Source organism: Lathamus discolor, chromosome 6, assembly GCF_037157495.1.
Source record: "Lathamus discolor isolate bLatDis1 chromosome 6, bLatDis1.hap1, whole genome shotgun sequence".
NCBI classification, from domain to species: domain Eukaryota; kingdom Metazoa; phylum Chordata; class Aves; order Psittaciformes; family Psittacidae; genus Lathamus; species Lathamus discolor.
Genome location: NC_088889.1, coordinates 7,153,610 through 7,177,547, shown reverse-complemented (window position 1 = coordinate 7,177,547; position 23,938 = coordinate 7,153,610). Strand labels below are relative to the sequence as shown.

The 23,938-nt window shown below is 40.4% G+C and overlaps 1 protein-coding gene across 7 annotated transcripts in view; it reads left to right on the top strand.

Moving 5' to 3' along the window:
- Positions 1-23,938, top strand: part of MADD (MAP kinase activating death domain) — a 74,662-nt gene that overhangs the window by 42,598 nt on the left and 8,126 nt on the right. For all 7 annotated transcript variants that reach the window (XM_065686479.1, XM_065686477.1, XM_065686476.1 and 4 more), the window contains 12 exons: positions 4,974-5,071; positions 5,608-5,691; positions 6,902-7,060; positions 7,746-7,854; positions 8,849-8,969; positions 10,173-10,278; positions 12,140-12,250; positions 15,445-15,552; positions 15,636-15,800; positions 16,911-16,983; positions 17,938-18,044; positions 23,264-23,333. In XM_065686479.1, the coding sequence (XP_065542551.1) occupies positions 4,974-5,071; positions 5,608-5,691; positions 6,902-7,060; positions 7,746-7,854; positions 8,849-8,969; positions 10,173-10,278; positions 12,140-12,250; positions 15,445-15,552; positions 15,636-15,800; positions 16,911-16,983; positions 17,938-18,044; positions 23,264-23,333 (1,311 nt within the window). The remainder of the gene's footprint in view (positions 1-4,973; positions 5,072-5,607; positions 5,692-6,901; positions 7,061-7,745; positions 7,855-8,848; positions 8,970-10,172; positions 10,279-12,139; positions 12,251-15,444; positions 15,553-15,635; positions 15,801-16,910; positions 16,984-17,937; positions 18,045-23,263; positions 23,334-23,938) is intronic.

Genomic DNA, 23,938 nt, shown 5'->3' with positions numbered 1-23,938 from the left:
GTTTTATTACATACTTGCAGAAACAGTCAGTACTTCGTGAAGTCTCCAGTACTAGTCTTGAAAGAATTATTTAATGCTGGCAAATCACTCCATTTTGACACTTTTTGAAGCAGAAAAGATTGTGCTACCTACTTTGCGTCAGATCCGCCTTGGACCTGCTGTCCTGTTTAGTTCAGGCTCATGTAACAAAGTCAGGCACAGTATTTTATGCCCCTTGAGTTTACTTGAGATTTTCCTTCTCTTACTTGACTAAGTAGGCTGTTTTTAATGTGCTAGGATATACTCTACGCTGAATTATCAGGCAGGTCATCTTAAAGTGATTTAATGGCAGTTATTGTGGCTTTTTATAGTAAAGCACTTCAGAGGCCAGGTGTTTTCAAAGCCTTTTCAGAAACCAAATTCAGTACATCTTAAAGAGACTGTTACCTGCGTCACTGTGCTCAGCTAGATAAGCCTATAGGATGCTGTTTGGATCCAAAAGCAATTTTATCCTGTCCATCTGTGTACTTACGGAAGTTGAAGGAACATCCATCAATCATGAAGCAGATACAGAAATCAGTTGGCTGGCAGCTGTTTTTCTGTGTCCTTTGCTACCTTTGCCTTCCTCCTGATACCTCTAAAGCTGGGGAGCTTTCCTCCACAGTTTTGACTCATTCCTTTTATTTTATGTATTTCTTTCCTCAGTAGAGATTTTTCTCAATAGAACTTTTCTAGAGCCTGTCTTGCCCTAATTTCTGCCACCTGCAGGGTGAGATGAGTTTCTGACATGCTTCAAGTGACCTTTTATTAGCTCAGCAACTTTCCTTGAAGAGCAGTAGAAGAACAATATGCTTCCCTTTCCTTCCCTTTGCCACTTTTAGATTCTAAGAGTATTTCCCTCTGCACCATTAAAAATGCTAGTGGGAGAGGACAGTCCACAGCACTCAGTCAGTTCAGCATCTCAGTTTGTAACGTTTCCTTTGGCCAACAGGCCAGCACCTGGAATGATCTGATGTTTCTGAGCAGAAAAAGATGACTTCAGTTCAGAGGGTTGAGGAATGTGATAGGAAAATGGAAGGGCCTCATTATGATTTGTCTCAGGACTAGGCTTCTAATGGAAATGGTGCATGTAGACTTTAGGTTTTCTCTGCATTGTATCCTCTTACAGAATTCCTTGACTGAATTGCAGTGCTGTGACCTAGCTTGAATTTTGAAATTTGGCATTAAGCATGACTGATACTTTGTTCATTTTCTTCTTCTTCTTCTTCCCTATTTTCCATTCTTTATATCCTGATAGGAGCAAGTGGATGCAGAGAAGTTCAGTTTTTAACATGAGTTGATAGGCAGAGCCAAGCAGTTATTGTGAATGCTGTCAGGACAAAGTAACTTCTTGTAAACTTTGTGCTGTTTTTTAAGGTACAATGTTGGTTAAATATTGTGTTAATTTACACCTTTTAATTTTCTTGGAATTGCTGCTGCTGGTTTTGTGCCTTTTCCTGTCAATGATACAGAGGACATGAAAATGTTTCTGTTAATCAGAGCTTCTGTAATGCCTACATTTGGGAGGAATAACTGACAATCTCAAAGGCCTTTCTCAGGAAAGGTGATTAATTGCATTATATGTGTTCATAATAGCTGGTTTTCCATAGTTGGTGTGAAGTCATCTCTCACATTTGAACTCTATAAATGAGAGATGATGCTCGATCAGCGCTAGCATTGATTTCCTGTAAAATGGTGTTAATTAACTCTTCACTCAGCAGTTGTTGGGAATTTCCTTTTTTTTTCCTTTGAGATGAAGGGGGTGGGCTTTTTGTTTCCATTTTTTGTCCCCGTTTTCACCTGTCTGACCAGCTGCTGACTCTTTCTCTTTCTCTCCTGCTTTCAATGCATCTTGGGTAGAATTGTGGAACAAGCACCAGGAAGTGAAAAAGCAAAAAGCTTTGGAAAAAACGAGTAAGGAATTTAAAAACCATAGAAACTGACTCCTCCAGCCTCCCCATAACTGCCAACTCCCCAGGTGCAGGGTGAGCTTGCATCTCTGGCACACAGTTTTTATACCCAGCACAACAAAGGGCTGCCAAGAAAAGCCTGCATTATAGAGGAGACCAAATTGATCTGTTTGCCCTGGGGAAATTGTGTTCAAATGTATCTTCTTCTTTTTTTTTTTCTTTTTTCCTTTTTCTTTTCTTTTTTTCCTCCCCTGAATGTTGCCTTCTTCAAAGAAGTGGAAGCAGATATTCTGCATCCTCATCATATCAGATGTACATGAAGGATTTTAAGATACTCCTTCTCCTTTAAAGACTCTTTTTGCTTAACAAGGCTTTGACATGAATAGATTGATTTAATGTTACTGGTGTGAAGAATTCTCTGTTCTTTCAAGCCATGGGATAACAAATTTTGTTTCCTGGCATCAATCATGAACAGTTTAGGACCACAGTCAGTCTGCAAAAATAAATACTTTTGAGGGGGAGAGAGAAGGTGTATGTGAAGAATTGTATTTAGTATAATAGTCTCATAATAAGCAATCAACCTGATTTTGGTTTTTATATGCCATATTAAAGGAGTTATTATTAAGTATTATTAAAGAGTGTGAGGCTGTTTGCAGAGTCGAAATAGTAGCCTAAATCTACACAGATCTTAACATCTACTAAAATATGTTGTTGAATAAATCATTGACTATATATTACCTGCAGGTATAGTACAAGGTTTTGCTCTTTCGGTTATTGCTGTTGTAAATAAGCACATATGACAGGACAGTAGCTAGTTTGTAACAACCATGATGCGGTAGGTGTTTCCTAACAGAAGTGTAGTTTCTACTTTGCAGAGCTGGTGCCCCTTTTACAGGCTGAAGGTTTGGGAGGATTAATAGCTAAGATGAATGAGCAAAAATTCCTGACATTCCGACTTGGCCTGGATTTGCTACCTTAGTTTTAGGCTCCTCAGGTACATACTTCAGTTAAGTACAAATGAGCACCTGGCGTTAGTTCAGAGAGAATGACAAAAATGGGGCAGCTCTGCAGTACAGCTTACCACATGTGATTTGCTTTCTTCTATGGTAGGAGTGTGTGTGGGACACACATAGCACATGCATGCACCTACTCTCCCAAACTGGGCCTTTCAGGTAGGTGCCTACATTGGGAGGGATAAATTTAGGTTGAGGTGTTTTATATATATTGGACATACAACTCCATAAAGAAGGGAAGGTTTGTAAGTGCCTATAAATCTAGAACGACAACGATGTGATTGTGGTTATTGTGCTCCTTGAACTCAGTTAACTACTATTGCCCCACTGTCAAATCCCGGAACTGCTTCAGTCAGTTGCACTTGATTTAAAAGTCACATTGCCAGAAATATATCTGAATTATGTGTTTGGACAGGGAGCTCTCACATTGCTAAAACCAGACAGCTGCAGTTTAGTATTTCTGCAGTAGCAATGAGATGTAAAACTTCTGTCTGCATCGTTATTCAGAAATAGAAGTGGTGGCCTTTCAAATGAGCGCAAGTAAACCTCTAGAGGTGAGCAATGTATATTATTGGAATATATTGGAATATTGGAATATATTGGAAAATTAGATTCCAAATTCTTAGAAAGGATACTTTTAGTTATTTTCCTTTTTTCTTGTAAATTTGGTTTATACTTTCTCTTTGTTAGAATCTTTGATGACTTGATTTACAGTAACTAAGGTATGGATTTAGAGGCAGAATACTGTCACAAATGAACACTTCCTGTAAAACACTTCAAATGGAGAATTGATGGTTGAGTAGTAAGTTGGTATGGTCTGCACAGCCCGCTTATGGCTTTGCTATTCATGAGTTTACATACCATCTCAAATTCACTCCCACAAATCTTTGTATATTATCCTTCTCTCTCTCTCTCTCCTCCCTTCCCTTTTTTCTTTCCTTTTCGCTGTCTTACCCTCTCTAATATTACATATAATACAAACATGCTCATAATTTCCAGGTTGTTGTGATCAGTGGCTTAGTTTGCTTAGAAATACTGGATATAGTCATGGGTATATAATACAAATATTGCAGCTGCTGATCATGTCTTCCTGTTACTGAATAGTTGGCAGATATGGATATGGCAGAAGTGTTGCATTCAGCCTCTTCCCCTCTCTGAGAGTAGTGACATTCTATGTACAGTCTATAACACATTCTTTCTTTGCCTCGTTATTTAGCTCATTCAGTGCTTATCCAAGTTTCTTTTCAGGCTCTACCTATCCATCATTCTCTTTTCCTTCTGCCATCCCATCAGAGGACAATAGATGATGTGATTCTAGAACTGCATGGGAAATTGAACATAAAGTTCTCTGTCATTGTTCCCTTTCTTTGTTAATGAATGCATGACTTAAAGCTTGCTGATTACCTCTCTCACTACTGACCTATGTGATTGTCAACTCTGGAGAGCCATTTGTTAATGTAATTGGGGAGTGTAGTGAAGTACAGCAGCATCCAAGCTTCTGCCTTGATATTCTTACTGGTGTAACACCAGTTGTGACTTCTTAAGTCGTTGCCTTGTGTTGCCTGATTGGAGATAGTTGCGGCAGGCAACCTAACCAGCTCAGTCCAAGACTTGGAGCAAATTAGCTGTTTTGATTTTAGGTGTCCTTGATTTTACCAAGAATAAAGGAAGTGGCTTCCTAGAGTTGAATGGCAACTGCTCTGCATGGTTTTTTATTTTGTAACTGGAAGCTACTTGACCTTTGTGTGTCCTGTTTTCTCTCTTGAATGACTAACAAGGTACCGTTTAGTGATAGTCATTCCTGGACTATGCCTTTGGAGTATTTGAATTCAAATTAACTTTTGAAGAATGGCAGATGTGTCCTGCTGGCGTTGTTGTTCACAGTACCAAGGAATAAAAAAAGTAATTAAATCCAAGGAATGAGAAACCAAATTGGTTTTCTTGGTACTGTTCCTGCTTTCAGTCTGTCATCTGCTTTCTGCCGTACTGTTCTTTCTTGGTACAGTAATGGTTTACTTTTTCCTTTGTTCAGGGCCAGAAGGTGTGAAACATTTTGATTTGGGAGAAACAGATGAGAAGAAATCCCAAATCAGTGCAGACAGTGGCCTCAGTCTGGCCTCAGGTTCTCAGGTCAGTGGCTCCTATGCTTGCTTTGTTTAAGTGGTAAGAGAAAGGATTTGACTTCTCAGGTTTGAGCATTCTTGAAAGGCTCATTATGTAAAATGCCTTCCCTGTTTCCTGGTTTGGATATTAGCTTGGATATTAGGAACCATTTCTTCACAGAGAGGGTGCTTAGGCATTGGAATAGGCTGTCCAGGGCAGTGGTGGAGTCACCGTCCCTGGAAGTGTTCAAAAACTGTAGATGTAGATGAAGCTACGTAAAAACATGTAGATGAGGCCCTCAGTGACATGGTTTAGTGGTGGGCTTGGCAGTGCTGGGATAATGGTTGGACTTGGTGATCTTAAAGGTCTTTTCCAACCTGGCTGATTCTATGGTTCTATGACCCCATGCTCTTTTTGACATGCAGGCAGTAGTTTCAGTGTGGCTGGCTAATTAAACCAAGGGAGCATAAGGAATGTGATTCAAGACCCAGAGGAATGGGATATTCTCTCCCTATGATAAAAACTAATGTGACTTTTCTTCGTGTCCTGTGTATTGCTTGCAGAAGAGTGATTTCGACTCTCTTCCCGGTGGAGGACCAACAGTTATGGTCCGAAGTACAAGCCAGGATTCTGAAGTCAGCACTGTGGTAGGATGTGGCCAAAGTGAAATCTTAAGTCATTGCTTGCTAAAGTAGGGGAGGATACTTCATGCCTACATTCTGTGTGGTATGGCTGCATACTGTCATGCATGCATAAAGTACGTCTGTGAGTTCTTTCTCCAGATCTCTGGGTGTGTGCAAGCATGGGTGTCAGAACATAGTGCTTTGTTAACAGATTGCATCCTTCATATTTGGTGCTTGTTGCTGTTACATATTCCTACGTATTAGTGTATTTATGGAACTGGTGGATTGCAATAATTCTATAAATATGCCTTAGTTGTGTATAAACCATCTATAAAGACTAATGTTTAAATTGAGAGCAAAAAAAGAACAAACTTTCTGATGTTTTACCTTAAAGTACTTGAATCATGTCAAATGATGTCTGCTTGCTTTCTGATCAAGTATAGGCCCTAGAGGGAAAGGTAGCAGCAATGCATTCAGTAAAAAGAGAATGAGCCTTCTCCCTACCACATGTTTTCTGACACAGATTATTCCAGGGACAAAACCCAAGGAATTGTCATTTTTGTTGTTTTCCATCTCTCAAACCTGGTGCATACCTGTGAATATTTGGCTTTCTAGGATCTTTTCTCAGGCTGTCAACAGGAATAATACTTTGATTGTCTTTCTCCGATGAACACCGTATTCTATTAGATACTGTACCAGATAGAAGAGGGGTCTAGAAGAGCAGGTTAATACTCAAGTATGCCCTCCTCTGAGCTCAGAAAGTTCCAACACAAAAATTAAAGCACAGAAACTTCCATCTGAACACAAGAAAACACTGTTTTAGTTTGAGGATTGTCAAAACATTGTAGCTGTTTGCCCAGAGATACTGTGGATTCTCCATCTGTGGAGGTTTTACTAACCTGACTACACGTGGTCCTCAGAAACATACTCTTGTTGACCCTGCTTGGGCAGGGGAGCTTGTCTGTAGGTGATCTGTACAGATCCCTTCCAGTCTAAACTGTTCTAAGCAGTTCTTCCAATCTAAACAGCCCCTTCCTAAAAGGGCTTTCTGTATCTCTCTTCATCTTTCTCTGCAGAGTAGGATTTGATAAAAGATGTTACTGAAGGAGAAAAGGCAAATGTGGCCTTCTGTTGTACTGCTGCTTTTTTTGTGCCTGAAGAAGAAACATTTTACATCTTTTCTCTCTTCAGTGTCTTTGTCTATTGAAGGTAACTGCTTTATTTTTCTCCACAGGTTAGTAACAGTTCCGGAGAGACATTAGGAGCAGACAGTGACTTGAGCAGCAATGCTGGTGATGGCCCCAGTGTAGAAAACGGTGGCAATTTGGCCGGATCCAGAGGCACTGTGTCAGACAGTGAAATTGAGACAAACTCTGCTACCAGCTCCATCTTTGTAAGGGCATTGAGACTTCTCTTTTTTATTTTCCTTTATTGTTTTTGTTTGGTCGTTTGCTTTTAATTATATCTATTTTTATTAAATCTCTTATTTCCGGTAATCACTTCAATGTGTGTGCATGTATAGAAGAGGATCTCTGATTCTCTTCTACAGGTTAATCAGTAGTGACTTACAATATTAAAATATTAAAGATGTAATTTTATATGGATCCATGTACCTTTCTTCTTTTTCCATGCAATACATGGCTCTGAGAATAGCAGATTCACATCTTGCATGTTACAGGCCTTAGCAATATCTAATTCCCCCTCATTCAGTATTTTTCTCAACCACATGGACGTTTAATTGCCTTTTAGAGGCAAAGCAACATCAATGAGCGCTGTTCGACTGTACCTAAATAAGAGGGACAGATTCCCTGTTTCTTAGGAGCAGCTGTTTGATACAGGAAAGGGATGACCTGTTATAGGTTCAGAAGCTGTTTGAAGTGTAATTGTAACTTTTAAATACTCTCAAGTGTATTACTGTGCTCTTTGAACAGAGTGATTTGTTTGTTTTGTGAATGTTTCTGGGAGAAGCATCCATGAAGTGAAGCTTGCAAACTGCATCCACTGAGCACAACAGTGGCCTGCAGAAAACAGTCCTGCAGAGCAACGAGTTAAATTGACGCCTCTTGTGTTATTTTCAGGCAAAGTCTCACAACGTGAAGCAGAGTGTGAAGGACAGCAAAGGCAGCACTCCAGGGAGAGCTCCAGAGGATGGAAACCAGCGTGTCTATCTCTATGAAGGACTTTTGGGTAAACTATTTTCTTTTTGCTTGGACAGGATGTTTTAGACTGAAGTTCAGGTGGAGCCATGCCTGGGGCAGACTGGAATTTTACATTCCCAGGGACTGTTTTTAACCCCCTAGTGTTGTCTATGCTGTTAGAATAGGAGGATGCGTGAAGCCATTCAGAATAAAGCCAAAGATTTGCTGCAGAGATTGAATAAACGTATGAGGAGATGGGTGTGAATGGTGTGCTTTGCACAGAATGTAGTTTGTCCAAGTCTCTTGCTGGTTTTGCATATAAATTCTTTAAGCTGTTGGAAAAAGCGTTGAAGAACTTACTTAGCTAGGCATGAGAGGTTAAAAAGTATCACTGATCTTGAAAAAAAGATCCTTCAGCTTAAGTCATTGAACAGAATACATTAGAATGCTAATGGCCTTTGACTGTATCCTTGGATTAGGAGTATACTGACTTTTAAAAATGTATTTCATTTGGACTTGCTGTTAATCAAGAGCTCTCTCTTCCTGTGTTTTTCATCCTTTCCACTTACCGTTCCTACCTGCTTCGAATGCTGCAGGTAGGGATAAAGGATCTGTCTGGGACCAGTTAGAGGATGCTGCAATGGAAACCTTCTCTATGAGTAATAATCTTATCTTTCCACTTCTCTGTGTGTTTGCTGTGATCTGTGTGTGTGTGAGATACTCCTGTCTCCCTTGGGCAGTGCTAACAGTATATGAAAGAAGATATATTCCTTAAAGAACAGAGATGAGAGGAACTTTTGTGTAAGGGCTTGAAAAGATTATGCTATGAATTAGCATGAGAGAGATGTCTTCTCTTTTACACGTTTTTAAACCACAGTATCAGTTGTGATATTGGTTGTGGTTTAAAAGTAACCTTTTTTTTTTTTTAAAGAATTTTTTGTGTGTTGACTTGTGGTATTTTCAAGGAGTGGGAAGGAACAGGAATTCAAGTATTTAGCTGGAGTAAGTGGAATAAATGCTCATTTTTTGTATACATTGTACAGGCAAAGAACGTTCAACTCTGTGGGACCAGATGCAGTTCTGGGAAGATGCCTTTTTGGATGCCGTGATGTTAGAGAGGGAAGGAATGGGGATGGACCAGGGACCTCAGGAGATGATTGACAGGTAAAGTTCTTTAGTTGACCTCTTTCTTCCTCATTGTACTGGGGCTGAAATAGTACAAAAATTGATAACATACTAGTATAAATTCTGCTGAACATATTATTGTCACTTTGTAAACCTTGTCACTGTGCCTCACTGTTCCCAAGTGAGTGTTTTGTCTGCTGGCTGGTATCTCCTGATACTGAAATCGTGTCTTCAGTTGCAACATGTATTTTTTTTAACTCTTGTGGAGAGGTGATACTTCATGAGAAATGGGAAATGTAAGCACAATCACAGTACGAATGGATGGAATAGGCTAGATCAGTAGTGAAGCAAGAGATTTGTGTGGCAAGATGACTATATTCTGGAATAAAGGAAGATGATCAGTGTGTTGACATAAAGTGAGAGAATGAAATGTCTTCAGGAATTACATCTTGAGTTTTCTCAAAATGCAAAGTCACTTACAGGTGTTTTTACTACACAGTTTGTAGTTAAAAGAAACAAAAAGCCAAATAGGGAACCACTCTCTAGAAATATCCATGTGGTTACTTAAAGCTGGGCTACTTTTAAGATGCTGAACTACACTACCTGTTTGTTTGCTTTTTTCCAGCCCCTTAGCTCTGGTCATTCCCTGCTCCATCTGCCACCTGCAGCTGTACTGCCTGCACTCTTGAATCTCTAACTATATTATGAATCCATTTTATCTTGTAACATGGCATCTGGAAGCCAAAATAGGAGCTTGTGATAGTTTGAAAACTGGTTTCTTCCACCATCTACTGGTACCTTTCTGGAAAAAGAGAGTGCCTGTGCGCTTCCTTCATCAGTTCACTCCTGCCTTGCAGCTGTATTTAAGCTCTGAAGGCGGGTAGCTCTTGTACTGAGTTTTATGTTCCTCTTCTGGCAGGTGTAATTGTCATGGAGCTGTGACTGATCCAGGAAATGGATAAGCCCAGCAAATTACTGAGAGCTTTCCAACTGAGCAGATGTTATGTACTTCAACCAGTTAATAATTAATGGGAATGTTTAATTAACGATCTCAGTGGTTTACTGGAAAATGCCCATTTGGCTTTGTGTTTTTTGGAGGTTTTATTTGCCATACACTTTACAAATAGTGCTCTATTTGTAAATATCTGATCATTTATATCATCATATACTTGTAAATATCTAATTCACCAAAGCACACTGCTAGTGCCATTGAGTCTGTTTCAGATCTAGCTCTTCTTGCAGGTATCTTTCCCTGGGAGAACACGATCGAAAGCGTTTGGAGGATGATGAGGACCGCTTGTTGGCCACACTGCTGCATAATATGATTGCTTATATGCTTATGATAAAGGTGACTTCTTTCTCTTTAATAGATCACTGCTCAGATTTAAGCAGAATATTTTGTTGATGTTGTCTTGAAACTGTACGTCTTTGTCCATGGAGCTCAGAACAGTGAAGTAAAAAAGAAAGTTCTAAGCATCTCCTAATCTTAATGAAAAAATGGCTTCAGTACCTGGAGATTCTTTGAGAGACCTTGTCTGAGTTTATGCAGTTCTATACCTATGTCCTATTCCATGGGTATGCATATACCTTGCCATTTAAAATAGAAGTGTATTATTTCTACCAGTAACTTTAGTAGCCATTCTTCTTTTGAAGAGTATGGGTTAGAAATTAAATAGAGAGCATCTTCTAATCCTATTTCCTCACAGCTGTAAATTCCAAACATGGGCAGATTGTGAATATGTGCATCAATAACTTACCATGAAATTTGCTGTTTCTGGTAAGCAGCCCACTTTCTCATTCAGTGGGCTGTCTGTATACACCTTAATGCTGCAGATGGCTACTTGTATTTCTTTTAGTCTGAATGATTTTTTAGGTAGTCCAAACCCTCCCTCAAAGTCACTGGAAGATCCAAGAACCAGCTTAGGGACATTGATTTTGCCTGTGGCAGATTTGATGCACTGTGCTGTCCAGCACAGCAGTTTTCAGTGCATCTTCAGAGATGCTCAAGAGTGAGTGTGGGATGAAGAACTGGGCAAAACAAGGGTTGTGGGGTGGTTTTGTCGTTGGTAGGAGGGATTTTTTGTTATTGTCATGGTTACTTATCTTCCCTGCTCCACACTATCAGTTTTGGGATAGAAAGTGCTGGATCTAGAATTTAGTACATGTTATTTGTATTTAGGATTTTTTTAAGCAGTTAGTGTGAAAGCTTTAAGAGGCTAAAGACTTTATCCAAGGTATCTTATCTTAGGGCAGCTTCTAGTAGAAACTGGAAAGTTGGAAGGTCTGCTGTTACTAGAGAGGTGAATTCTTCTGAGCTGTCAAGGGAAGCATAATCCTCCAAACCCAACACCTTGGTATATAATTCATTTTCTTGATTTGGGGTAGCAAAGCCTAGTAGTTTTTACCTAAAAATTCCTGAAAAGTATGATGTTTTCTTTCAACTGCAAAGAACTCTTGTCAAAGGATGAAAGGAGTTTGGGTTTGTTTTGTATGCTCCATAGCATTAAGCCATAATCACAATAGGATTAAAAAGAATGTCCGATCCAGCTTGAAGTCGGCACCCAAGCATGAGTTTACTGTCTTGAAGCCTTTAGTGTCCATGGCTGGCATTCATAATAGCCTTTTGAAAGTGCTCCTGAGGCAGAAATGTTTTGCTCTGAGCTTCCCTGCAGCTCATTTTAGGAGGATCCTGCTGCTGTTTGGGGATTATTTGCAATTGTTTTTTAGAGCCCTGGCCTAGTGACTGGGAAACAGATCACGAAAGACTGAGAATTGTCAAAGATATCATGCCTCTGTGTCAGTATTTCTTGTGCTGAGGGCTGCATAGTTGACTAAATCAACTCTTTGCAGAGGAAGAGGTGGAGAAGCTCGCTTGGCAGGTAGCACTTACCACGTAAGTGGCAACATGGAGAACTGAGGCTTTTGGTGTCGGTCTTTGGAAGTGCAGGTAGTAGAATTGCTGTTCTTGTGCAAGACTAAGGCAGGAAATCTGTCGTGCATGGTATCAGTTGCCCAGTAGCTGGGAAAATTAGTGTGTGCACAACTTGTGCTTGTACAGCTGGACTAAAGAGACCCTAGCGTGACTGAGCTGCGGAGCAGTTGTTTTACTGCCTTAGCAATGGAAAACGAGGTATGTTGATTTTGGTAGATAGGAGGTGGCACCTGTGAGTAGAGAAGAGTCTGTAACTGTCTTGATATTTGCCCTCTAGGTGAACAAGAATGATATTAGGAAAAAGGTGCGTCGTCTGATGGGGAAGTCACATATTGGGTTGGTGCACAGCCAGCAAATAAACGATATTCTAGACAAACTGGCCAATCTGGTAAGTAAACAGTGATGTATCTGTGGGAGCTACAGTGGAGGAAAAAGATTCTCTCTCAAAATTAATCTAAAAATGCTCAGCAGCACTTATTTAAACATATCACAAATAATTAAATTGAATTATTACATTCTGCCTTCACATGAATAAAGACTGTGATTGTATCCGCTGTTCGTAATATTATAATATTATGCAATTATCAATTGGAACTGCAATGCAAGTGTGTATAAGCATGACTGTACCGCAGCTCTATGTTTTCTTAATACCACTTTTGAGGGCAAGAGCCGTTATTCTTACTATGACTGTAACAAGCGTTTAGTCTTCCATTGATTTCCAGGTCATTATAAAACTTGCAGCTATCCATTTCTGTATAAAACTGTTCCTACTATCTGCTGCCATAGAATCATAGATTCATAGAACAGTTAAGGTTGGAAAAGACCTTAAGATCATCGAGTTCCTACCCCCTGCCATGGGCAGGGACACCTCACACTAAACCATGTCACCCAAGTCTCTGTCCAGCCTGGCCTTGGAACACCATCAGGGATGGAGCATTCACAGCTTCTCTGGGCAACCCATTCCAGTGCCTCACCACCCTTACAGTAAAGAACTTCTTCCGTATGTCCAATCTAAACTTCACCTGTTCAAGTTTTAACCTGTTACCCTTTGTCCTGTCACTACAGTCCCTAATGAAGAGTCCCTCCCCAGCATCCCTATAGCCCCCCTTCAGATACTGGAAGGGAGAACTGGCTACCCTGGATTTGGAAAAGGCTGAGGTTCTGAATGACTTCTTTGCCTCGGTCTTCACTGGCAAAGGCTCTGACCACACCACCTAAGTCTTGGAAGGCAGACTTAGGGACTGTGAGAATGAAGACCTTGGGCCCACTGTAGGAGAGGATCTGGTTCGAGACCATCTTAAAAATCTGAACATGCACAAGTCCGTGGGACCTGATGGAATCCATCCGCGGGTCCTGAAGGAGCTGGCGATTGAAGTTGCTAAGCCACTGGCCATCATATTTGAAAAATCACGGCAGTCAGGTGAAGTTCCCAACGACTGGATAAAGGGAGGTATCACCCCCATTTTCAAGAAGGGGAAAATGGAAGACCCGGGGAATTACAGACCAGTCAGTCTCACCTCTGTGTCTGGTAAAATCTTGGAGCACATTCTCCTGGAAGGCATGCTAAGGCACATGAAAAACAACAAGGTGCTTGGTGACAGCCAGCATGGCTTCACTAAGGGGAAATCCTGCCTGACCAGTTTGGTGGCCTTCTATGATGGGGCTACGGAACTGATGGACAGGGGTAGAGCAGTTGATGTCATGTGCCTGGACTTGTGCAAAGCGTTCAACACTGTCCCACATGACATAGAATCATAGATACCAATTTGATGGATGGACCACTCGGTGGATAAAGAACTGGCTGGATGGCTGCACACAAAGAATTGTGGTCAATGGCTCAATGTCCGGCTGGAGACCAGTAACGAGTGGTGTCCCTCAGGGATCGGTGTTGGGACCGGTCTTATTCAACATCTTTGTAGATGACATGGACAGTGAGATTGAGTGCGCCCTCAGCAAGTTTGCTGTTGACACCAAGCTGTGTGGTTCGGTTGAAACGCTGGAGGGGAATGTCATCCGGAGGGACCTTGACACGCTTGTGAGGTGGGCTGATGCCAACCTTATGAAGTTCAACCATGCCAAGTGCAAGGTCCTACACCTGGGTCGGAGCAATCCCAGGCACAGCTACAGGTTGGGCAGAGAAGAGATTCAGAGCGGCCCTGCGGAGAAGGACTTGGGGGTGCTGGTCGATGAGAAAAAGAACATGAGCTGGCAGTGTGCGCTCGCAGCCCAGAAAGCCAACCGTATCCTGGGCTGCATCAAAAGGAGCGTGACCAGCAAGTCGAAGGAGGTGATCCTGCCCCTCTACTCTGCTCTTGTGAGACCTCACCTGGAGCATTGTGTGCAGTTCTGGTGTCCTCAACATAAAAAGGACATGGAACTGTTGGAACAAGTCCAGAGGAGGCCATGAGGATGATCAGGGGACTGGAGCACCTCCTGTATGAAGACAGGCTGGGGAAGTTGAGGCTGTTCAGCCTGGAGAAGAGAAGGCTGCGTGGGGACCTCATAGCAGCCTTCCAGTATCTGAAGGGGGCCTATAGGGATGCTGGGGAGGGACTCTTCGTCAGGGACTGTAGTGACAGGACAAGGGGTAACGGGTTAAAATTATACAGGGGAAGTTTAGGTTGGATATAAGGAAGAAGTTCTTTCCTGTTAGGGTGATGAGGCACTGGAATGGGTTGCCCAGGGAAGCTGTGAATGCTCCATCCCTGGCAGCGTGCAAGGCCAGGTTGGACAAAGCCTTGGGTGAAGTGGTTTAGTGTGAGTTGTCCCTGCCTGTGGCAGGGGGGTTGGAACTGGATGATCTTAGGGTCCTTTCCAACCATAACTATTCTATGACTCTGATTCTATGAAGGCTGCTATAAGGTCTCTACGCAGCCTTCTCTTCTTCAGGCTGAACAGCCCCAACTTTCCCAGCCTATCTTCATACAGGAGGTGCTCCAGTCCCTGATCATCCTCGTGGCCTCCTCTAGACTTGTTCCAAGAGTTCCATGTCCTTTTTATGTTGAGGACACCAGAACTGCACACAGTACTCCAATTGAGGTCTCATGAGAGCAGCGTAGAGGGGCAGGATCCCCTCCAGAATAAACCTTGCATCCTATAATGCTCATTAAGAATTCAAGCTAACACTGAAGTTAATAAAAGTAGCCAGCTTTTAATGCAGCCATCACTAGGGTGAATGCAAGGTAGGCCCTTTGAAAGCTAATTTTTCAAGGCATTTTTACATTTGGAACTTAGTTTGGTGCACAGAAAGGACACAAAATTATTTTACAATTATTTGTGAAAAAGCAGACCAGTTTACTGCAATGCTACTGGAACACAGACACCTCACTACCCCATGCTGAGTATGGTACCAGTGTCAGTGTTGTAAGCGGTGATGACTGAGAGTTACACTTGTTGAAACTAAACTCACCGGAGCATTTTGCTTAAGGCTTTGTCCAAAATTGCCTCAAGTGAGCTGTGTTAAAAATACTTGTTTTCAAGTTGTTGAAAATGCTTGTACGTGTCACCTGATGGACTTTTTTTTCAGTAGATCAGGGGAAATTGGTTTCAAAGTTCATTAATGGTTGCATATTTTTTTCCTAGAATGGACGGGAACTCCCGGTGAGACCCAGTGGCAGCCGCCACATCAAGAAGCAGACTTTTGTAGTACATGCTGGGACAGACACAACTGGAGACATATTTTTCATGGAGGTAGAGACAAGAATAATATTAACGCAAATAGTAGCATTCAGTAAATAATATTAGAAGTCTTATGTAGTATTTTGTGCTCCCAGGTATGTGATGATTGCATTGTGCTGAGAAGCAACATTGGAACTGTATACGAACGGTGGTGGTATGAAAAGCTCATCAACATGACTTACTGTCCCAAAACAAAAGTGCTGTGCCTCTGGCGGAGGAATGGTCAGGAGACGCAGCTGAACAAGTTCTACACAAAGAAGGTAGGCATCTTGTTTAATACACGCAACACTGAGGGAAAACAGCGTAGAACAATCAAATCCTGGGGTGTGTTATATTCTATGTTTAATCAGAAAATAGCATTCTCTCTCCAGCACTGGTTACTGGGCTGCAGTGGCTGTTAAACAGCACTGACATCTGAAGCTGCCATTAGGCCTTGTCCTTTACCTGAGGACAGTAGTACAGCAGGATGTAATTTAAGACATTATATGTGTAGCTTTTACTTGGGTTTTTTGGTTAGAAGAAGGAAAACAGCATTAAGTACCAAGTAAATGCCTACATTCTCCACTAATAAGAAAGCCCTTTTCTTCTCCTTATCATTAACTGCAAATATAAAGTAGTTTAAACTTGCGAGGAAAACTCCATTAACTCTTAGAACTCAGTAACTGCTCCACAATGACCAGCAAACAAAAGGTGGAGATTTGTAAATGCAAGTATTATATTGAAAGGTTATTACCTTGAGGTATATAAAGGGATTATAATTCTGCTTCAGAAAATTCCTTTTACACAGACCAGGTCATTGTAACACAGGTCTGAATGCAAAGGGAAGGAGGAAAAAAGCAGTGTGCTACAGAAGTTACTTGGAAAATTAATTGGATGTATCTTGGGTTTCAGATGGAAAATGTTCTTAAAGTTGACTTGGAGATTATGGCTTAACTATTATTTGATACTAGAAGTGTGTTGGGGGGAAGATGAATAGATCACTTACATAAGGAAAGTGATGTGGATAACAAAAAGATAGATTATATGAGCATGACCAGTAACATCGATTGCTGGAAGCTGAAAGGGAGTATTTGTGATACTGTTTTGAGGCTTTTTCTACAATAGGAACCGAGTAAACTTGGTTAAATTACTAATGGGCGTGTACCAAGCCACGAACACTTCACTAGCTTGTGCTATGAAATGATATGAAAGACTTTTTCATCTTGAGAAATAAACACCATCTAGTAATTAGCTGTGGTTGAACTTTTATAGGCTTTTGTTCATTATGCACCACAAAGGGCTTTTCTTTTTGTAGAACCTTCGAATCTTGCTGTTCTTTTTCCTTAGTAATTTAAAAAATAACATTGTATTACTCTTCTTTTATACATTAGTGTCGGGAATTATACTACTGTGTGAAGGATAGTATGGAGCGAGCAGCAGCAAGACAGCAAAGCATTAAACCAGGTACAAGATTTTGCTTGTTGGAAACATTTATTGTTTAATCTGCAATCCAGAAATATGTCTTGTATTAATAACTTCTTTGAACAGAATCTCCTTTTACTTGGAAATCTCAGGGTGGTTTTGTACATCTGTGTGTATGTAGCATCCTAAGTGTTCAACTCTGAGCTAGCTGCTGGAGCTTGGAAGAGCTATCATTTTCTTCCTACTACTATTTATTCAGTTTAATTTGAGGAGGAGGATGAAAGACTGGACTTTCACTGAGCGTAGAGGAGGAAAAAGTGTCTTTGAAAGTTGTATTAAGAATTGGACAGTAACGTAGTGTTAAAAATGTGTTTGAAAGCCAGTGGTTCTGCACAAAGGATAATTTTCTAAAAGTAATTATAAGAAAGCATCTTCCAGCTGAACGGAATGATTCTAAAGAAAGTACCTAGATTGTAATCTGTTAATGTCCTCTATTAAATTGTCATTGTTGTAACCATATTCACTTTTTAATTACTGAAAGAATAAAACAATGCTATACAAAATCACCAAGCTCACACGTACTTAAGACTGTGCTGCCTGTGATATTGTGTGATGGCAGTGTCTTACCATGCAGAAATGAAAAGGCCTTTAAAATGAACAAAAAAAAAAAAAACCAATATGAACTAAATAAATACAGATTGAGCTGACATCCATGTCCCTTCATATAACTAGGATGAACTTTGTTATGATACTTAAAAATCTAGTGGTTCTCAGCATGCTGTCATTAGTGAGAGGACTCTTACTTCAGTGCTCCCTGCTATTCTTAGCAGTGTCTTCTTGTTATGCACATCAAATGGAAATCATGTTTTATTGATTTATATTTCTTTTCCCCATGCCATGACTTGGCTGACTGCTTTTTATTCTTTCTCTCTCTTTCTCTGGATATTTTTGTTTGGTTGGGGTTTTTTTCTTTGATTCTTTTTATTACCATCCCAGGCCCTGAGTTGGGTGGTGAGTTCCCTGTGCAGGATATGAAAACGGGTGAAGGAGGTCTTCTTCAGGTCACACTGGAAGGAATTAACCTGAAATTTATGCACAGTCAGGTATGAGGGAAATCTATGAGAAGACTGTGAGCATGAAGCTTTTTGCAGCACGCCTGTGTTTGTGTTTCCTCTTCCCAGAGTATCAGCAAGGACAAGGGATAGCCTGATGAGGGTAAAAAAGCATATGTATGTTTACACACAAACACATGTGCATTTATAAATATATATATATATAATGTGTGTAAAAATATACTGAAATTAAATATCCTCAGGAAAGTTATAATCAGCTGAAGAAAAGCATGGATACAGGTTCCAAGTTACTGTTTCTGGTGCTTTGAATTGTCTAAGCACAGAACAAATGGTAGCCAGTATATCAAGGGACAGAAAAAGTGATCATAAGTAGTCTAAAGTGCCATAATGCATCACACTGTGATGCATATCCTGATGCCATAAGCAGTGAACCGTAAAGTGATGGAATATTGCAGGTGCAGTGTTAAAATTTGCAAAATCATCTGTATAATTTCGTATGAAAATAAAATGGAAAAGTGACTCTTGCTGTAATTCACAAAAATAAGTGGGCATAGAGGAAGCACAACTAGAATTGTCATTTCTTCCTTTCTCTGGATGTTGTTTCTGTTGCTTCCTTTGATCCTTGTTTTTTATTTTGCTTTGTGTTTTTTTGTTTTGCTTATGATATTAAATGCATGTTATGCTAGACAGTAGAATCAATTTTTAGGGGGGAGAGAGAGAATGTGTGTGTGTGAGAGAAAAAAAAGCTTCTGTCAGTCCTCTGTGGAGTGCTTTTTCCTTTCTTCCTGACTAGACTTTTCTCCCCACACAAGCTTTGTTCTTCTTTGAGGATACATCAGTGTAGATCCCACTGGAAGTGCACGTGCGTCTCAAACACACATGCTCAGAATCTTTAATACTTCTCCCAAGGTCACAGCAGCACCATGTGTCTCTGAGTTTGTATGTGCCAGTATAAGGAGTGCAGAGTTGTGAACCTCCTTCAGTTTCCTTCCAGTCTATTACCAAGGTAGAACCTGGACTACAGCTGACCTGCTGCAGTATTTCAAGCCTACTCCCTGGCTTAGCTGTAGATTTTAACTTTTTATTGGATCTGCTGAAGTTTGAAGAACTGCAAGAGGAACTCATTGGTAGTACATGATGAATTTTCAGAGTCATTGGAAATGTTAGTCTAAAGCCTCTGAAAATTAAACCCTGGTCTCGAAACAACAGTTTGATATCATTAGAGATGGACATACTAGAAATTGCTTTGTCCTGGGGTAAGGACACACCACAGGGGATATTCTGTTTGTTTCTCCTTTTTTAGCTTCTTCCAGAAGTCAAAAATGATGTTGAGCTCAAACAGTTCATCTCTTGAGCAGTTTATGGACATAAGTCTTTTTCATAAACGAACAGGCAGGCACATATACTTTTCACTTAGAAAAGACATATAAGATGGTAGCCATATCATCATGGTTTCTTAAGTGTAACAGACTTCATTCATCACAAGGCAAAACCACTCAGTGTTAAACACATAATGAGCACACATGCATCTGTCCAGAGGAAAAACTCCAAATCCTAGGACATACCTTTGTTCTTAAAGTCTTTTTTTTTTTTTCCTGAAAGACTGGAATAACATTCTGAAATAAACTTTAGGGAAACCTGATACTGATTGTTAGGACCATCACCAGTTGAATTTTGTACCACAGATACTGGGTCCCATGCTACCACACACACTGGTAGACTTCTAGCTTCATCATATCCTTCCTTGCAGAGAAGAGTGCTCTGATTTGCTGTCTGTGATGAAAAGGACAGTCTCTGCAGGTCAGACCCATGAAGTGTGCCAGCTGTCTCCCCCAACCTGAAAGATTATTCCTCCTCTTCATCCCCTTCCCCGTGAGGCTGTAGCCAGATGAGATTCATTACTTAAGATGGATATTGAAACAAATATAGTTCTGGAAAATGTATTCAGTGTGTTTAATTCTTGGTCTGTTAGATTTCCATTGGCAGCTGACAAGGGCATTCAGTAGCAGTTAGTGGGCCTAAGACATGTCCTTGTTGTTCTTCTCAAAACAAAGTGTCTAGACAGATAACAAAAGTCAGCCACGTGAGGGTCTGTATAGAATGGACAACTGTAGCAGTTATGTAAAGGGCTCCTGCTAGTTGTACCGTGAAGAAAATGTCCCCTCCAATTTCCTTACTCTGGGGAGCTAAAGAATGTTCATATTCCTATTCTAGCACTCATCAGCCGCTCTGCTTGCTTAATAAAAGCTCTGCTATTCTAGATGAATTGTTCTTTCCACTTCTCATGTAAATTTTATGGATTGCTCCCTAAGGCAGTTGTTTTCGGAACATGTCTATGAGCATGATTAAACGCAGGATCCTGCCGCCATTTCTGTGTTGAAAAGGGTTTTTTCTGTGTCTGTGGAATTTGTTGGCTAATCAACAAATGCCTGCAGGACCTCACCAGGCACAACTTTCTCTTCATCTGCCTCTCCTTACCCCATATACAGGCCCTGTATATGGAGTAAGGCTGTCTTTCCAAGTACTCTTTTTCAGCAATGCAGCTTACTAACAGAAGGGTTTTCTATTGCTCTGCTTGGTTGGATGTCATAGAAATAATTCATTTAGAATATTTAGAACAGGGATTTCCAATTTTTTATTAAAAAAGAAGTGAATAAATGGAGTCTGTTCTGTCCTACCTGATAAGATGGAACATATGCTTCGGTGTTAGAATGGTGCTTGCTTTCATGAAACTGTTTTTGAAGGCTCTTGATTTGCAGTGTGTATCCTTTCTTACTACCTTGTGAGTCCTTCAGGAAATGTCTTAGATGCATGGTGGGCCAACCTATGATTGCCATGGCTGTCTTCAGTACTCACAAATGGTCTCCCCATGACAGTTTAAGAAGAAAAAATGTTCAATTGTATCTGTGCCTATTAGATCAGAAGAAGCCCTTTGGAATAGGGAGGAATTGGGTGTCCCTGTGGCATTGGCAGATTATTCCGAGGTCACATCTCCAAATTCTGCTATAATATTGGGACTCTGTAATTCTGTCCCCATTATGAATTCATCTGTGTCAAAAATAGATGTAACTTTAATAAGATGCAGCAGGCACATGCCCATCTACAGTAGGATCCACACTGAATGCTCTGTCTTGAAGAACCACAGTTTCCCTAGGGTAAGTAACTGTTATTTCCTTTACACTTGTTTTCTGACTGAGTGAGAAGAGAGCATCTCTGTCCCTCAAATGATATAGCAAGGAATTGCCCATCGACTCAGACGTCGTCTGAAAATGGATAAATTACTTTAATTGTAACAAGCTTACTAAATTCTCATCTCGCTCATACCTCTTGTGGAAATACAGCACTCAGACCCTGAACACTGGGGGCAGTCAAGTCTTTTAGGCAGCTTTACTTTTACCACATAAAACAACCAATGTTTCACTTGAGCCTTTCCATTGAATTTCTGAATTTTGTTCTTTAGACCACTAGCAAAAATTTCTCACAGAAAGCATTACAGAAAAAGGAAGTGAAGTGCAGCAAAGAAAGTTCTGGTTTTGATGTGTTTGCTTTGTAACTGTTCCTCAAAAGATAAGGTTTTTTTTGACCAACAAAACGGATACAGAACAAAGGCAAAACCAGGGAAACTAAAGAGATGGGGTTACGTTCCTTTGAATGTAAGCAGAAAGTAAGCTTCGTATTTTCAAAGTAACTGGAAGCTTAGGTTTTTATATTGAGCAAAAAATAGCCTAGGTCTGTTTGTTAGTTCTCTACTAATAAAAGTAACAATAAAATCCCTTTGATTGGTAAATCAGCCAGGCTACTCAGATACGTGGTGCAATTACTGATCTCTACCCATACAGATAAGCCTGATTCTTTAAAACCTAACAATTTCTGGTGTTGACTTCCTTTGTCTTTCTTGGGTAGTATGTCATCTATGGCTACGTGGGTGTTGCTAATACTGGATTCAGAGGGTTGCAGAGTTTTCCTTTCCCTCCTTTCCAAGACGACAGAGTTTCTCTAGTAACATTTTTAACAAAAGCCCTGAGTTCATGGTGTCTGACATGTACACGGCACCAAAAATGTCAATCCAGACTATTGTTGTATAGACTTGCAAGGGTCTTTCTAGGGTACTGGACAAACACACTGAACTCTAGGGCAATGTTACTCTCAGTGTTTCTCCTGCATTGAAAAAGCAAGTATATGGAAAAATGGAATGTGGAATTGACTCGTTTCTGCAGCTTCTTCCATCTGTGTACTGATCTGACCTTTTTGGAGATGTGCACATAAGAAGGAACTGTTCTGTTTCTTGAAATAGATTGGATATTGAATAAACTCAATATGCTCAGAGAACTTGTTTGGTTATGCAATCTTGGCATCTACATTCTGGACTGAGAAACCTAGTCGTGCAGTGCAGCTGTCTTTCTTTTGGGGTTTACGTATGTAAAGTGTAAGTTTAAAGCAGGTTTGTTTTCTGAGTTGACTGCTCAGCTAGCAGCAGCCCTATGTGAAGTCAGCAAATGATAGAGGAGGGTCCAACTCTCCCGTCCTGCTTAAAGCAGAAAACTGGTACTGACTGTTAGAGGAGACAGTTACAAGAGTAAGTATGCAGATTATATATCAGAAACTGTAATAAAGTCTCAAATGGCAAGTCTGTGAGGGAGAAGGAAGGTTAGTGGTTCCTCACTGGATTAAATTGAATACTGGATGAGTTAGGAGGATCAGTGTCAGGGTGGGAAGTAGAGTGCCCCTTACCTGCCCTCTGTGCTGGAGGAGGATGCATGGAGGGGCAGAATCTAACTGGGATGGATCAGAGGCTACAAATCATGCCAAATTTGGGAGCCAGCTTTTTTCTTGTCCCCCTCTTCTGTTGTATTTCAGGTGTGTTGGTATTCTTTTTGCAATAACTCATTTGAGTGCCTGAAGGGGTAGCAATGTTGGATATGTCAGAGTTACTAACTCCTTCGTTTCTCTTCCATGCTTTCTCCTCCTGCAAGGAGCGGAAGGTACTTCATCTTCTGCTGTCTTCGCTTCTTAGCACTTTTAAGTTATTTGTTGATTTCTAGCATTGTGGCAAGTTTGTCTTTTGAATATTTATTTCACCCTTTATTTATATATTAAACTGTAAAAGAACTGGTAGTGTATGCTATAACACTTCAGGTTGTATCTGCTGTGATGATGTTTTTGTTTCGTTTTTGGTTTTTAGTTTAAATAAAAACCCCAACAAAACCAACCTGACTAATTTTATGTTACTTTTCTTCCTGTTTTTGTAGGTTTTCATAGAGCTGAATCACATTAAAAAGTGCAATACTGTGCGAGGAGTCTTTGTCCTGGAGGAATTTGGTAATTACATTATTTTGATATTAGGTCTGTACTCACATGGCAGTAACTCAAATTTCCAGTCCTTAGCTGCACTGCTGTTTCAAAGATGGGAGAGAAATGTAGATTGCACATGAGAAGTTGCCTAACTGAGAGATGGGTGACTAAACATTAAACTTCACACGTTAATTTTCATCATATTAAGATTTGTGGCCTAGGTGCTTTTTGTTAATAGACAGAGATGATGTTCTGAGTCTTCTGAAGCAAAGAAAACAGTTAAACTTGGATGCGTGTAGGAATTTTCTGTGGTATGTTCTTTTTTTCATCTGAGAAACCACATTTTTAAGTAGGGTTTATAGTTGATCTTTCTCAACACACTATGTTTTCATTACAAAGAATTACTCTAATTGCAAAGCTTCCTCTTTGCTCTATGTGGAATTTCATTTTGTTGTATGGAGCAGAAGATATTTTGTCAAGTTGCACTTGATTTATCCTGTGACTTTTGTTTCAGAACATCACTCGTAAAGAGTAGAAACGTAAAGGTTAAGGAGAATAGAAAATTTGTGTTGTTTTCATCAGGTATTGCTATAACATAGAAGCTGCCTACAGTCTAGTTTGAGGAAAATTCT